The following is a 17551-nucleotide window of genomic DNA, read 5'->3' on the forward strand; positions in this document are numbered from 1 at the left end:
AACACTCGGCCACATTTGTGGCTTTTCTGCACTCAGCTGTGCTGACAGACAGTCCAAGAAGGAGTCAGTACTCGAGCTGCGTCATCAGTCCATGGATGCACCTTGCTAGCCAAGCTAGCTAGTCACATGATATTGGCTACATATATCTTCTTCTCTTTTTTTTTTTTTATCTCCCAATATAAGTTAGAAACACAAAAAGCTCTTTAACAACACATTTCTACATATGATATGTGGAAAAAAGTATATAAGCCATCTTACAACGCTGTGATTGCAGCCATTCCCCAACTCTCTGTGAATGGTACTCATGGCCATTGATCAGTGTTCTTTGATCAGTGGGTTTTGGTCAGTGATTGTTGATCAATGGTCATGGGAATTTGCATAATTATGATTAAGGAACTGACCTCACAGCCCATTGTTCCTTCAGTGGGCTGGTTTCAGTCATTATGCAAATGTACTGTTTATAAGGTTTGGGGAAACCTGCAGTCAGCTGAGACTGAAGAAGTCACTTGGATGAGTGACGAAACGTTTCTCCCACAAAACACTACGTCCAGATGAACAGATTCAACTTTTGGAGATTTACTTTCCTGGATGATTGAGAATGCATCAACATATATAAGCTATGGTATTCAGATCCCTTAATTTTTCAGCTTTTTTACTATGTTAGAGATTTATTTTCAAAGTTAGTATAGTTCAGTGTTTGCTGATTAATTCATAATAAATAAAAGACCGTTTTTTGCCAATGTACATATTTTACTTTCACAATGGATGTGTCCTGAATCCAATTTACTCTATACTGAAGAACGAGTCATTAACTTATTGGAAAGTATCTTCAAATAGTTAAAAGATCTTTTTGACAACAGAACCTATGTTGTTCAGACTTGGCAACAAGATTTCATGTCATGTTCAGACTGAACAAATTCCCATGATCATGATTTAAATTCTCAGTTATCACTTCTATGGATTTAGCTCTGTTGGGCCAAACTTCTGAACCAACAAGGGAAATGATATTCATGATATTCATACTGCTGCACACAGAAGTGATGTGCAGAGCTGAACGGGGACCATAATGGACTCCAACATCACGTAATAGGATTTCGGTGCCACTATGATATAAAAACTGCGCTCACAGTATTAGTTGACAGATTAAATCAGACATGAAGTGGAGGGTTTTAATCTAAAGCTATAATCATTTTTTATAGAAATAAAAATAGCATTTTCTGTATGTATAGTTTCACTAAATATAAGTGCAATATTGTATTGTCATCTGATTGGCTGCCGTCTAAATTTGGAGCAAAGCATGCTGTATTTATCACACCCAAGCCTGATAAACTGATTGAGTTTGCTCCATCTGGCTCTACAGCAGCAGCATTATGGGTTTTTTTTTTCCTCCTCTCTATCAATTAGTACCATCAGCATCTTTTTACAGACCTCCCTGTTACATCTCTGTTGGGAGATAATGGCTTAAAAATGTTTGATCAGTGTGAGTTCATTTCTCTGTGGCCTCAAGTCTTTCTGGCTGCTTTCACTTAACATTCAAGAGACAAAGCAAGATTAATGCAGCAGTTTATTCTAGCAAAACCTTGGGCAAAAAGATTTACTTTGATGTGCTGCATTAGACAGTTTGCTGGTGAAACTGCCAGATGCCACTGTTACGCAGGTCTACAAGTGTTTCACCGCCTCCTCCTTCTAACCATGAGGTTAATCGAGGATAAACAGGTAACATATTTAGTTTGAAGAAATCCTTCTATTGAGATACTCTTTCATTGCAGCATAGTTCTCCTTTGTGATTTATGATTTACTCCTGCTGATTGTGCACTTGACTTAAGGAGACTCTTCAATTTGGCATTTGAACAGTGCTGAAAACATTACAAAAAATAAGCATGGGTTGTTTTTCAAATGTTTCCTGTTGCTGACAGGAGCTATGACAGATGAATACACAGGCAAAGCGCTTGATTTGGACATCGTACACTCAGCTTTCATCACTGAAATTTTAGTTGTTTTCCAAACTATGGTATTATCGAATACAATGTGGTTGTTTATTTCTAGGGCTACTTTTCTGAACTGCATTGACATAAGCAAGAGTTTCCTGGTGTGGATGGATGGGTCTACTAACCCTTATTCTTATACTTTGAAGTTATGGAGATATTGAGGTTTGGTGCTAAACTACAGGAAGTGCTTCCAAAATTAACATAAGGAGGATGACTACCTCTGCATTTCCTAGAAGAGTATTTTGTAGTTCTTCAATGGTTTCCATAATGTTTCTGGGCACAGCTGTCCCCCAAAGATCAGTTTGTTCAACTAGTGTGATAACTGCACAGTTAAGCAAATCATGCACTCTAGGAGTCTGTCTGTAGTGTGACCGTTACAAGTGTCTGACCAGGGATCTGCTACCTCTGTAAAAATCCTCTTGTTAATTAATTACCAAATATGTAAGGAAACAGTGTGTCAACACTTCCCCAGCTGAGCTTCAAGAGTGCATAAAAGAGAAAGTGAGCAAGTGCAAGAGAGCAGCTAACATAAACTGATGTGCACTCAGGCCAGATTTTTAAGGCAAGGTGAGCACAGTCCAGCAGGAGAGTGGGGAGGAGGGATAGTACAAGGCAACCATGCTGAGTGTGAGTGCATCCTTACAGTCCAGTCTCAATGTTTCTACCAGCAGACTGCGGCTGATGTCAACCAAGTAAATAAATAAATAGCAATACCCACACCGAACAGCAGAACAGACACCTAGTAGATACAGGCCAACACGGAAATAAAAAGAAAGAGTATGTTTCAGTTTAACAGAAGGACACAAGCACAACTTGTGAAAGATAAGTACTTTCAGCTGTGGCTTTATTTCCCAAGGCATTGCCATAGGGTACTTCATTGTTTGATTTGGCACAAATTTTATGCCAAATGCCCTGCATGCCCCAACCCTCGAGTTTACCCAGTCTTGGGAGAGACACTGGGAGTGTACTAGCTTGTGACCCCCAGAGGCTGGGTTTGTGTCTCAAATCAGGGATCTTTTGTTTAATGTAAGGCAAACATTTTTAAACCACTACACCTTAGAGCCAGCACTGGTGAAAATGGATGTTAAACATAGTTTCTTCTACATTGGAGAGCAGCTGAGCATAGTATTTCCCCATTCTGCTTGGCTGCCTCTTTGAACTCTGTGTAGTAGCACCAGCTCTCCAACTATTGTGGGTTCTGTTTTGAGTCACCCTCCAGTTTACAGCTGATCTCCAGAGCAGAACAAGAATGAATACGACATAAAGATGAAAGATTCAAGACAGCACAATATCACTGAGAACCACAAGAAGAGCAACCTGATCAAGCTGTAGGAAAGTACTATAGGGTGAGGACTGGACCCATTTGGTTGGTAGTAAACTTGGAACAGAACTTTCAAAAGAAGAGCTTAAGGATTGGTCAACAATTTTACAATGTTGACTTGAATAGATCTTGTCCTTTAGTTTGATGAGTTCTTTCACTGTGATAGAAAGCTCTGACATAAAGAGATTCCTCTGTCAGTGCACCCCAGGGCAGCTGTGGCTACAATGTAGCTTGCCATTGCCAGTGTGTGAATGTGTGTGTGAATGGGTGAATGACTGAATGTAGTGTAAAGCGCTTTGGGGTCCTTAGGGACTGAGTAAAGCGCTATACAAATGCAAGCCATTTTTACCATAGATTACTGCAAACCAACACAAAAGAAAACAGTGTGTGTTTAAAGATGTTTCACAAACTTCAAATATACTGGAAACTGTAGTGCTGTGAAATGTTTAAAAAAAAACATCTTATCAAAGGAAATTGGATTTTAAAGTTAAGTGTTTCTTTAAGTATGCTTTTGTGTGCTGTAGGTGGGAAAAAAGATGCTATCTAGTTTGTATCAAAAGAAAAACAACAAGAGAGCAGAAAAAAATAAAGACAGAGAAAATACCTTTTGAAAACAAAGAGTGATACTGTGAACCAATAAGACCAAACAGAACACATATGCCTTAAATCAATAGAAAAGCAGAGCTGTCTCCCTATTTCTCCTTTATTGGATCTATGTGGCACAGTACAGTGTGTGTGTGTGTGTGTGTCATCCAACTGCAATCCAATGGCCAGTAAAGCTTTAGCTTTATAGAGCATTTTCAAAGCAGACCAGCGATATTGAAGCACAGATCCCTTTCTCTCTGCTCCCCTGTTCTTCAGTCTGTCCTCACTATAGATGCAGCTGATGACACAGTGAATTCCATTAGCTAATACAACTGTTTGGAGAGAGCATTTCTGTAATACAGGTTGTTGACAAGGAAACTTATCAACAGCTTGTTCATAATACCAGGAAGCAACCTCCATTGTCTTTCTGCTCCATTACTAGATGATTTAGAAATGCAAACTTTAACATAGAGACACATTTTCACTTTACAAATTAAAATTAGAAGTCTTTTTTTTCAAGATATCTTTTTATATTTCCACGCAAAACCTCCAAGGCTGGAAAATGAAGATAATGTTGAAATACTGAAAACTGCAGTTCCTCAAATAGCCACTTTAAATTCCCATAGATTCCCACATTAAAATGTTTCAATAGTTATTTTTCCATGTTAAAATAACTGTTGAAATAAGCATTTTTACACCCTGATACATTTTTTCCCCATTCATAACAACTAGACTCTTTTATTTGGATATTGGTGAGGTTTAAAGTTTGAGTCCTGGCAAGTATGTTGCTGTCTGCTAGACTTCATCTCCATAACTAACTGGATCCCTTGGAAGTATGTGACAATATGACGTCTGTGCTCCAGTCTCAGAGTGAAACTCTGGGATACTAATTATATGCTATTTCCCACTAATTGGCAGGTGTACCCATATGCACCCATATGCTTTATAGATGCAGCATGCTAAGCAAGGTTTGTTCCACTCCACTCCAATTAGCACTCCATCCTTTAAATACTTCTGACTCCAAAAAAACACATAGAACAAAATAGCTACAGTCTAACACCTGACACAGAAAACAATAGGTGCCATTGTGGTGGATCGGTCCATCTTTAAGGTACAAGCTATAGAATATACAGACAGGGCTAATTACAGTGCATGACAATGAGGCTTGCTTCTAGTGGTCAAAGGGAGGTTTTGAAATCCATCCGTCCATTTTTATTTTAGACATTAATACCATATTCATGTGAGTAGGATGGGAAGATTATTATGTTTAGAAACTTGTTGTCAAAGGTCACTGAACACAGTCACATCATGAGCAGCCTGAGTCAGTGGTGCCCAGGCATAGGCCTGCAAATGTACCCCACTCCCCCACCCCTCCAGTAACATCAAGACTTCATGGTCATTTTAATCCTTTTCTGACATCAGATGTGTAACATGAAAGGATTTTATTTTGGTCTCTCCTGTTTTCTGTCATGCATATCCTGCTACACTAGTGGATGCTTCTATCAAACATGGCTGAAGTTTCATATAATTATTTTAGGATATGTGCAAGTTGATGCCAAATGTCTGAGCTCAGTGTTCAGACAATTTTTATTCTACTCTAGCCTCTGTATAAGATCAGTGAGAGAGGATATCCCTAATGTGGTTATATCACTGACTGTAAGCTATTCACCTGCTATTCATACCTGCTATTTAAACTTTGTTTACAAGGGGCAGCCAATCAGGAGACAGTTGGTTAAAAGAGAGTGGGAAAGGAGCAAAGAACAGCTTGTTTCATACAGTGGATGAACCAAGGGTCAAACATAGATAAGGATTATTTTTGAACTGTCAGTCATGCAAAGCAACTCTAATTAAGCCCATACCTGCAACAGGATAAAGAGAGCCACAGTAGGCACTTTTTATCGCCACCTGGCAGTAGAATAAATGCTGTATAAAGCCCGAGATGCAGGCAATTTTTTCCCCACATGTCACTTCCCACATAGTTGTGTCCCCATTATATGTAACGACCTCCTATGCCATTAAATCACCATCTTCAGTGTGTTTATCAGTTAATGCCACCACCTGCATTTAAGATGTGCCGTGTTTAAAAGTCTCGCTTCACGGCTTCTTCCTAATGAAAAAAACATCCATCATTTTCATCTGTTTGCATTTCTTTCATATTTTTCATGAGTTAGTGTCTCTGTGCGATAAATCTGTCTTTCCTTGTGGTTATTTAGGTCTCCTGTGGTCTACGGTCATTTAGGATATAGTGAGTGAGCCGTTTTCATTTGTGTCTTTATTGTCAGCAAATCCCAATTCATGCTATTTATGTTTGCTCTTTTGTTGTAAACTGTTCTCTTTGTCGGTGGTCATTTTAGCTGTCTTTTCTTTGTATTGTTTAATCATCTCTTTGTGGTCATTTATTATTTTCATCCATTTGCTTTTTTTTGCACCCTTTTGTAGTGAGCTTGTGTCTCTTTACAATCATTATTTCTTTCGTCATGGTCATGTCGGTCTCTCTGTACTCATTTGAGTCCCTTTCTTGTCTTTTAGTGACCCTTTGTAGCAAACAGTCCAAATAGATGCAATCTGCTGCAGGGACCTCCTGACACCTTAAGTCTCTGCTTAGCAAGCCCTTATTAGTTGTATAGTTGTAAAGTGGTCATGTAAGGGTTAAACATGCTGTAGACTGATAGCTCAGAACTATTATGAATGATACGCTTTCACTTCATTGGGCAATTTGATGGCACAGCTGTTCTACCTTTTTAATCGAGCACTCCCATCATTTCCCATTACTTGTATATAAGAAGCACTCTGTATTAGTGAATGATATCAAGCGGATGCTAAGAAGAAAAGCTCATCCCTGCGGTTTTGTGTTGTCCACTGCTCTTGCAACATTCATATTGATTGAGGAATCGATACTGTCCTCTAGAGAGAAAATACCAGACTGATATCCTGCCATTTCTTCATCCATACTCAAACAGAGCAGGCTGCAGGTGACCGTGACAAGGTATGCTTGTTTCTTCTGGACGATATGAGGGGTGAATATTGCCACAGAGCAAGGAGGGAGAGGGGATCTGACCATTTAAGCTGCTCTCAGGCAGAGAGAGGGAAATATCTGTTCCAAGTTTTTTTTACAATACCTAAAGCAGTTTTTCTAAGTCCAGCATGAAACACCTCCATTATAGAAGACATTTAATCTGACATTTGATTAAGTTGCCTCTTTGTCACGTACACACACTCCCCGGGAAGGCTTATCAGAATAACTTTCTGTAGCTGGAAGCATTTTGCAGAGCAATTCAGGCCTAACCTGACCTTGACACGACCTGACCTAGACATCAGTGACTATACTAGTTCTTGTGTACTTTTATAAACAGCAAACACATTTTTCTTTTCATATAAAATGTTTAACTTTTATCATCATGCATATGTGATGTGGGGCTTCCATATTGCTATAAAAGTCAAGAGGGAATTAACCAGTTGAACAGTGGGTGGAGTGACTTTTCCCCCCAGTATCTGCTCTTTGCTGTGTAATTTCCCTTCCAAATGTCATTCTTCACTTTGCTCCACTTATTAGAGGTGTCATTACATGCAATACCAAAAGTGATTTTTATGATAAAATGTGCATGTACCATTGCCTGTGTTGGAAACCTTTAAAAACTTTTTGCTGAACATAGATGCAGCATAAGATCAAAAGATTAAAATAAAAAAGTTGCAGTCTACTACTACTACATCTTTAATGCATTAAAAGATAATGTGCTAAGAAATACAGTGGTACAGATTATGTTTCTACACCTAAACTTCTCAGAAGAGATGCTTTCATATCTATACATAATACTGAATGAGTTGTGGGGCTGGAATTACTTTACCCTCTCTGAATCTCCACCTTTTCTCCTGTTAGGGTTTCCCAGTGAAACCAGACTAAGAACATGTATGAAGATGAAGATATCAAATGATCAAGTCAGCCCACCTGAGACAGGTGTGCCAGGGACCTACTCTGGTGCCAGTTCTGGGCAAGTGACACAAAGAAAACCACACGGTCCCCATGAACCATATTTGAAATTACTGCATACTCTCTTTTTGCATGCATGCGCGCAGACACAAATATGTCCCCACTCGGATGTATTATTAAACTTAACTGTTGCTGCAATCCTTTCTAGAGTACACACTAGCACTGTGTTGTGTAGTTGTACCATCTTCTCCTGCTTGCCTGTAGCTGAGCAGGTGACAGTGGTTTGTACTAATTAGTGCTTCTACAAAACAATGCCTATTCTTTTCTTCTTTTTTTCGGGTCAGGCTTGTGTCTTTACAAATATGTTAGCAGAACCCGTTCAGACTCTGGAGACATTAATCAGAACTTAACACCTTAAGTCAGCTTTGTTTAAGTTTTCTTAAGAAGTATGGTCACTTCTTACTTTTTCACTTACTCCTCAAAGTCACTCAAATTTCAGCTTTGCAACCAAATCAAATTTGTCTCAGAAAACATCACAGGCAAGGCGTCAGCCGTGCAATGGCTGAATCACTTGGTTGATGCCAGCTGAAGGAGACTCGGGTGTGCAGCTCTAAAGCAGTGACCAGTCTGATGTCTGGGCTTTAAAATTTAATGTCCACCTTTTAGAAATATGTTTACACTCATGCAGCCAACCAAACAAAGCTGTGTAGTACATTACACTCATGCATAACCGTGACTTACTATTGTAGATTCCATGTAATATTCCTGTGTACTGGTTTTCGATTGCACCAAGACAATTAAACTAACTTCTACCATTTTTTTTACATAAAATATAAATGCATAACCTCAGGGTGTTCAGTCTTTCTTTTTTTTTTTTGCTTTGGCATTAATTTACCCTCATACACTCTAACAATAGAGCCAGGTATCATCCACAGTGCTTGGGTTTAAACGCAGGTGAACATTTTACACTTAATCCCTGAAGAGTGAGATTAGTTAACTAATATTACAAGATGTAGGAACCAATACAGATCTTAGACCCTGCATGTTTTGGCCTTTGATCACCACAACAGTGATATGAGAAACAGTACAACAGGTACGATTTGAACTGTAAATTCTCGCAAGCTGTCAATCCCCAACTTACTTGAATCTTCCCTGACAGTGCTGGCACTGATCCCCGACCCAGCCGTGGTCACACACGCAGGTCCCGTTGATGCACTTCCCTGAAAAACAGCTTTTATCACAAGACTTGGAGACCGAGGAGGCTTCCGCGTGGACCACGAGATGAAGCATCATCAGTATTCCCAGGTATATTTTTAACACTTCCCGGGACCTGCTCTGTGAAGACCTGGTCCAGGTGAGCAGACGTGTCTCGCTAACAAGGACCATGATGGACGCGGACAGACTTGTTTTTTTCCGAGGCTGCAAGCTGAGAGAAAGCGAGCCGTCACGTTAGGCTGTGAGGTGATGTGTTGTCATGAGCTGAGGTGTCACTTGGCTCAAGCAGCTTACCTGTGACGCCTGTGGGAAAGGCGCAGGAAAACAGCAGTTACGCTGTCAGAACATGCCGAGCTGCGGGAAAGAAGCTGCGGGACGGGACAAAGAGGTGAAACTTTGATGGAAACTGCTCCGACGTTAAAAACCCCGTGAACGCATTTCCTCTCGTAGCCTACTCATCCACTTTGACATCGAAAGCCCCCTTACGCGCGTCCAAGCAACTCTTCCAGATAACTTCCAGTGTGCAGTTTCCAATGAATACACGCGATCGTGACCGGATGATGCTCTCTCAGCGCGGAAAAGCTGTAATCCAGGAGATAAAATCAAACCACGGAGCTCAGACGACCGTGCGCTCCTCTCCTGCTGGATGTGTTCCCAGACAAAGACGCGCCCTCCCCTCTGCCCGGGTTTGTTCTCCTCCGAGGATGCGACAGCCGCAGCTCCCCCCGGATCGTCGCTTCTTCTGCTTCTTTCTCCTGCCTGCTGCTCTCGCTCTTCAGTCCGCACAGCTGGTTTCTGACAGGGGGAAACTCCAGCACAAAGCCCCGAGCATGAGCAGTACGGCCACGCGGTTAAAGGGGCAGTTCCCTTTAAACGGCATGCAGCAGAGACAAAGCCGGTGACATTCGTCTGCAACACCGTCTGTCTCAGCGCGTTTTTACACCTGAAGCGCATGTTCGAGGCGAACAATGAAAGAAGGAAGAATGAAGAAAGACATTTTGCACAAAGAAATATTTTCCCTTTACAATAATTATCTCTATGGGATGCATACCTACACTTTTTCCTTACCTAAATCTATACCGAGAGATAGAGAGAGACCGTTATTGTATTTCCAAGTCAAAATGATGCACCATGTGCTGTACTGTAAGTAATCAGCTAGGATGGGTATAGGGGTTCCTTTACATATATTTCTATTATTTTTCTTTCTTCCATTTAGAAACTTAATTCTTGTAGCTTTTTTTCAGTCTCACTGATCACTGAGAGCTTTGGCTATCTGCAACTACAGCAAACTTCACCAGTAAAACAAAATGGTAAATGGTCTGTATTTATATAGCGCTTTCTAGTCCCTAAGGACCCCAAAGCGCTTTACATATCCAGTCATTCACCCATTCACACACTGATGATGGCAAGCTGCATTGTAGCCACAGCCACCCTGGGGCGCACTGACAGAGGCGAGGCTGCCGGACACTGGCGCCACCGGGCCCTCTGACCACCACCAGTAGGCAACGGGTGAAGTGTCTTGCCCAAGGACACAACGACCGAGACTGTCCGAGCCGGGGCTCGAACCGGCAACCTTCCGATTATAAGGCGAACTCCCAACTCTTGAGCCACGATCGCCCCAAAAACTGCACATGTTGGGAGGAAAACAAGGAAACCCATCATCTTTCTGTATTTTCCTGACCACCAGCTGTCTCCTGATATTCCCTCAGCAAATCTAGAAGAAGCGTTGTGAATGTGGATCTTTTTGGCCCTGGACATCATGCAGAATGACCTTGATATCCAGCAATTAGGTCCCCAAGAGTACATTCATGCACACTGTATAGACCACTAATGTATATGCTGTATGATGCATATGTCAAAACAAAATGCATGCCTTGTAAAGGACACGTTATCACCCGAAGCATTACCCAGTGAGGCTGCAAGTCTGTTATCCATATGATTGTCTTTCTATTATTTCTTGTCTTTTTCTTGATGAAAAAAATTAGCTAATTTTCTGGTTACTCAAAAAGCTCTTAATTCTTTTCAGCAAAATCCAACACTGGCTGTTTAGTTTTTCAAGGCTGAGTAAATTCAGCCATAAAATCAAAATCCAATTTTGTTACTCATTTTCGACAGAAGTTTTTCACGCACGCACTGGCGCCTTCACAGAAACTTATGAGAAAGGGTAACCACAGGGAATGATCGCTAATAAAACTGCAGCAAAATGGTAATTTCTTCTAGAACAATTGTCCCGAGACAAATTGGAGACAGCATAACAACCCCCACCGAATTCATTCTAGCAATCACTGGTTCACTTTATTGCTCAAATAGTTATTATCTATGTAACATACATTTCAAAACCAGCTGGAAACAGTAAAAGATGTGAAATCCTACAGTCTGTCTTTCTATTTCAGAGATCAATCAGTGTTGATTTAAAGTGCAAAATATCTACAGTTGAGAAAAGATCCTTTCAAATAAGAAACTAACCTCTTTCTTTCTACCTAAGCTCTCGGTGCATTGGTTGGACACATTTGGATGCATCTGAGTCGATTCAAAGACAGATATGACAGCAACATTAAAACCGGACTGACACAACAGAGGCCTAATTCCCCAAACTGTCTGCCTGATTTATAACTTTATCTCACTCTGAAGGCTTTAAAGACACAAAGATGTTCTTTAGAGCCAAGCGGTGCTTTTGAAAAACAAAGCCAAGATTTGCATCTGGGCTCCCCGAGGGCTCACAAAAACCATGCAGCAAGCCAAAAGACGATAATCCTCAAACCGAAACATTGACTTCTCTCAAGCAAGATATTACTCTGCTGCAGTGTGATGAAAAGAATCACACTGTTTCAACTTGAGATATTGGTTACAGCAGTTACATATGTGTGTAGACACCTGGTGTTTAACAAGGTGAGTCTCAACACTGCAGTGAGTTATTTGAATCCAAATTTCTTCCAAGCTACAAAAAGGGAAGGCCAAAATTTGCCAAAAAAATGTATTTAATGGCTAAATTATACTAATAAATAAAAGCTAAGGGTATTCTGTGTTCAGGTGTGTAATACGCAAAAGCACTCCAAATCATTACTAACCGTGCAGCTTTGTGAGTCTCTTTGATCTTACAGTTTTGGGGTTTACAGCTTATTTGCTGCGAGGTTCGATCTCACTGCCCTCACCAAAAAGCTGTTTTCTGCAGGAGCACGTAACTATTTAACACAAGCTCTGATAGATCCACTGCACGCTGTATTCCTGCACAACAAACAGACAGGCAAAGTTAGCAGTCAGCAGATGATGGAACAGGAACATCTACAGAGCGCGTAAACGGTCATAAATTACTCTTAATAATTAGTGGAGAATATATATTTTACAAGCAGGTTAATAAACGTCAAAAACCCTGCCTGAATAAAACTTGACTGTAATTTACTTCAAAGTCTTTTCAGGCATGTACAGACAGCTTCTCTCAGCTGTTTTTAGCAAAAAAAAGTCCCTTTGTGACCACTTATAAGGTGTGCTCAGCGATTTCACCATAAACCTCAAACGTGCAGAGAGCAAGTGTATCAAACTGACCTGAATTTCATGTGAAAGGATCACGGCTGGTGATGAGATTCAGGTCATGCTGCAACAACTGAGGAGTGGGTCACACCAGCACATTCTTCTTTCACCAGCTGTACCCCAGATTTTCCTCCCTTCAGCTTCACCCACTTCCCAAAAATAAAAAAAATCAAGTTGAAGAGTTGGCCTTCTGACACAATGGGGGAGATCCAACACAGATCTCAGACGCACAAGTCCAAGAGACATAACAGCACTTCCAATGAGAGATCTAAAGATAAGATTGGCCAGATTTAAGTAGATATTTTTATGGACCTGGACTTTTTGATCATACCTCATGTAAAGCATGGCCACCCCATGTCACCAATGTGATTGTGGGCTACTGTTGTTGGCTTTAGCACTAGTCTGTGTGACTTTTTTGTAGCCACAGGTTATTGTATATGACCATACAGTCTAATGTCAACATCTACATCAACAATGATACAGCAAGCTAGCTAACATAGCAGCTCAGCTGACCAGAGCAACAGGGGTGTCTACATCCCAGCATCCTCCATAGTAACTGCAGGTGTAGTTTGATACACAGAAAATAGTGTCTTTACAAAACTTCTCAGAACAAGAGTTCATCTTTCCCCCAAGTAGCCAAAATAAAAAAGAAAGCAGCTTTAAATTAAATAAGTCTCCCACCTGAAAGATCACCAGATTTGCTCCTACAGTCTGAAACGGTTTCTTTTAGCATTCCTGAAGCAACAAAAAGAAATGTTTTCACTTTAGAAATGTGACCATGGAGGAACGTGGCACAAACACACCTGACTTTCAACCATGAACTGGAGTTCAAGCTCATCTGTGACCACAGTTAAGTTTTGCTTTCACTCAGTGTTGCTTTGATTTTCACTTGCTGCTTTTTTAAGTTCGGGTATATCAAGGAAAACATCATATTTTGGGTAAAAATGATCCTTTTTATGACATTAAGTTCTTGTAACACTGATGTGAGAAACTTATTTTATCAGAGGGTGATCATGATGCTCCTTGTGATGCATTACTTATGGTCCAGTATCAGTGTCCACCTGTGTAGTACAAACATTTTGCTGAGTGACACCATGATGATGCTTGAACAAGACAAGGAGAAACTGTCAAAGATCAAAAAGCACACATGGACTTCAGCTATTACAAATAAGTCATTCACATAATATTACTTCTGTCTTCTTGAAAGGGTCTAAAACACACTATATGGACCTACTACCTATACATGCATACGACCTAGTTTCATAGGTGAGTACCGTTACCACTACAAACACACATACTGGTGGTGGCAGGTGTCTATAAGGAAGTATAGGCCAGGAGTAAAGCCTACAAGCACACATTTTACATCCTTGACAACGGGCTTATAAATAAATCTCTGTTAGGTCAAAAGCTCAAATTAGCACCAATGTAACACGACCTTACATGATGACATTTACAAATATCATTAATGCAAATATAACTGATGAAATATTACTTGGAAATGTAAATAAAGCAACCTCTAAGACAGTGAGCTCAGAAGAAATCGTTGAGTCTGAGAACCTTACTGGGTGCAAAAATGTCCTAAACCTAAGTGATAATTACAGTAAGTTGACACATAAGACAGCTGGTGACATTATCGCACCAGAACAGCTTGCAAACATCCATTTAGAGGCTTTTCTGGAGCTTTTTTCTTATTTCCTATGATCCCCATAAGCCATTCAGGTCTAACATTCACATAAGTGATACTTACCTCAAGACTTGAAACTGTTTAGTGGAGGTTAGGAGCGGATCCGCACACCAAGCATCCAAACTTTGGTGTGCGGTGTTCACTGATTTACGAAATTTTAAAATTAAGAAAAACAAAAGAAGATGACTCTGAAAAAGATAAGTGAAAGCCTGCAGTGTTCAGCAAAAACACCGAGCATATCTTACAGTGTAAAAGATCCATCAGCTACATATGATTGGGACTGGTTTTATATGGGTTTGATACTTCACACTAGGCACATCAATCAACAACATTAAATGATTTTAACAGCCTATTTCTTTTTTTTCTTTTTTTTTTAAACCCACTCAAATTCATTTCTAGTGCCTTCGGGTATGTAAAGAATACATTTGGCTCAGAAAGAACTCTTATTTGGACTTGGTTTTATCTGAGAGTTGCAGGTATTCCGGCAGCCAGCCATTTCTTGCGGAAACAGCTGTTTTATTGCAGGCTGGTTTTTCCCTTTCTACACCCCTCCTGGGACACGCAGCACTACCTCCTGCTCGTAGCAGAGCACCTTGCTGCTGCTGATGCTTCTGCTGCTGACATACACTTATTTCTCTGCCCCAATTTCGCAACTCTATTGCCAGCAACAAGACCATCTGCTTTGCTTCTAAATTAGGGAGAGTATTTATCAAATGTCTTCCGATGAGAATACTGATCTGGGTTCTGTTTCGCCTCAGAAGATGAGATAAATGACAAGGTCAAGAATATGGGGGTGTGCACCTTTTCCATATCAATATTCATTAACTTTCTAGCAGGACATGAAGTAGAAAATTAATTGTTTGTCACAGTGCGGTGTCAGGATGTCAATGTTGTAACTTTAACTAGATGCTTTCATCCCTGGTGGTGTTTCTGACTGAATAAATACAAATGAAAGTTACATGTCATCATTCTTTTAAAACATTTCTAGGCTGAAAGGCCTAAAAACGCAAACTGTCACCTCTGTGTTCACATTTCATGGTTTTAAGCTACAAGGGACTGCGAACGGTGGTGTTAAAGCTCACTGTTAGCCTGTGGGAAATTGGTTTGGCTCGTTGTTATTCCTGCTGCTTGAGTTGAATCCTATTATAGATCGTTTTTAACCTCCCCCCAAGGGCCAAACTAGGATTATTGATTGGCTTACACAAAGAATCCACTTTGAGGGGAAAAATGAAAAAAATAAATAAACCAATATTGATTTTTGACAGTTTGTTTATAATTAAACAGTGCAATAACTAAGTGGTGCGGAGGGACGGGGATGAGTAAGGATTATGCGGACATGCAGGATAGAGAGAAGGTGCATTCAGCCTATTTGGTTTGCTGCCCATCAGCTTCCTCTCCGTGCTCATATTAATGTTTTTCACTACCAGCTGTGGGGTGTTTAATAACGCAGATGTGCCTCAAAAATGGCTGCAGATTGAGAGTTACTGCAGCCATTTCACCGACATAAAAAAGAAAGAAGACACACTAAACCACACACTGACGTACAGCGGGAGAGTGGATGATAAAAAAGAAAGGGGAATTATATTGTCCTTGGGAAGAGATTATAAAAACATTAGAAATGTTGATTGATGTTTGGTGCCCCCTGGTGTTTAGTAGCTGCTAAAGCAGGTTACATAGAAATTTAACAACCAGATCGGTGAAAAATTTATTGTTTAATTTGGAATCAATTATTCGAAGCTCAAGGACAAGGTGAAGTTATCAGTGCGTGATTTGAAGATAGGATGGTGTCCCTGTGTTCAGTTTCAGCCCTTCTAGCCATCACAACAGTAACGCTCCCTAACATTAACAAATACAGCTGGTGCACTGACCTGACACATTACAAACATGGACTAAACATTTATTTTCTTGTGAAGTCTTCAATAATATGTTGGTTTCCTAACTTGGCACTCGGTCCTTGTGAGCCTTGAGAACTCCCAGTATAAAGATTTCTACACTGATATATATTTTTCAGCTCAGAGTCAGACTCAGACTCAAGATTGATAGAGGAACACAAACAATATCCAGTTGAAAAGAATAAAAAATAATGATACAGAAGACACAGAAGGGCTTAACTGGAGGCTGAGTGGGGTTTTCCATCCTGCTTAGGGCTCCCAGAAGATGTGAGAAAGTCATGATTGACTCTTTGTTTAATCTCTTTGTCCTTCTTGAAAAATAAACGCATGACAAAAGACTGTGAAATCATGGATTTAGGACATCTGTGACTGAGTGTGTCAATCATTTGGAAAATGAGAAGTGAAGACTTGCCCTGTAAATATGATATAAACACGTACCACTCTGAAAAACAAGGTCATAAACTGTAAGAAAATTTGATTAGTTTCAACTAGTAATTGTTTAATTTCATTTCAAAATCAAATTTCTCAGTTTCTCAGAAAGATTGCTGTTTTACCAGTAAAAGTAGGTAAGTAATGGAGAAACTGACTTATACGACTACAGGAAGGGAAGAACAACTCAGAAAGAGATGTAAACATCTTTATTCAATTTTCTTAGATGTCAGGGTTTTCATGTTTCTGAAAGTAGGAGTGGCAGGCAGAGTCTTCAGCTATCAGGCTCCAACCAACTCTCTGTTTAGCTTTGGCAGACAGACTGTCTTTGCTTATAAGACTATCTTAAAACTTTCCTTTTAGATAAAGCTTATACAATATTGGCATGTTTTATTATTTTTAATGAATTTATTATTTATCATTCAGCTCCCAGCCTCCAGGAACCATAGCTGGATAAGCAGTTAGGGAAAGGATGGATGAACTGTTACTGGAGATGTGAATTTTTATGTTTGGAATATATGTCAAATTCAATAAAAACAAATTAGTAACAGTTCCTACAATTATTCGGAACAGTTTTCCATCTTTCTACAGTCTACAGTTTCTCCTCTCTCCTGTTGAGAACTTCCTCTCTGATCCATAAAAAGAATTTTCCTTTCATTCCTGCAGCCACTTAAAGTGGAAAAATGTTCAGGACAGTTATTTTCCTGTAGCCATGGGGATGTTACTGTCCTAGTGTGACCATAGTTACAGTTGTGATGAAGAGCCTATCCACTGTTGCCAAGCCATGCTCGTTTGATTTAGATCCGGCCGAGTGAGAGGGGAAAGAGGGCAGGACGTGGCCGGAGTCCAGGGGATTTCCTGTGCGTGTGATTGATTCCTATCTGCAGAGCTCAGAGACACATTGGCTGACGTGCTTAATGAGAAAACAAGTTGGAGAAGTCTTCGACAGAAATACATTGTTCCTTTTAAACAATGATGGAA

The 17551-nt window shown here is 40.2% G+C and overlaps 1 protein-coding gene across 2 annotated transcripts in view; it reads right to left on the minus strand.

Annotated features, from left to right (window-relative positions):
• The window catches only part of atrnl1a (attractin-like 1a), a 338833-nt gene extending 328676 nt beyond the window's left edge, over positions 1-10157 (minus strand). The window contains exons 1-2 of one of the 2 annotated variants that reach the window (XM_005473721.4): positions 9332-9488; positions 8964-9248 (exon numbers count right to left, since the gene is read on the minus strand). In XM_005473721.4, coding sequence (XP_005473778.1) covers positions 8964-9208 — 245 coding nt within the window. In that variant the 5' untranslated portion in view covers positions 9209-9248; positions 9332-9488. Of the gene's footprint in view, positions 1-8963 lie in introns of both variants that reach the window. The other variant, XM_025897450.1, reaches the window with a different exon arrangement.
• Positions 10158-17551: the final 7394 nt, after the last annotated feature.

This window comes from Oreochromis niloticus, linkage group LG13 (assembly GCF_001858045.2).
Source record: "Oreochromis niloticus isolate F11D_XX linkage group LG13, O_niloticus_UMD_NMBU, whole genome shotgun sequence".
NCBI classification, from domain to species: domain Eukaryota; kingdom Metazoa; phylum Chordata; class Actinopteri; order Cichliformes; family Cichlidae; genus Oreochromis; species Oreochromis niloticus.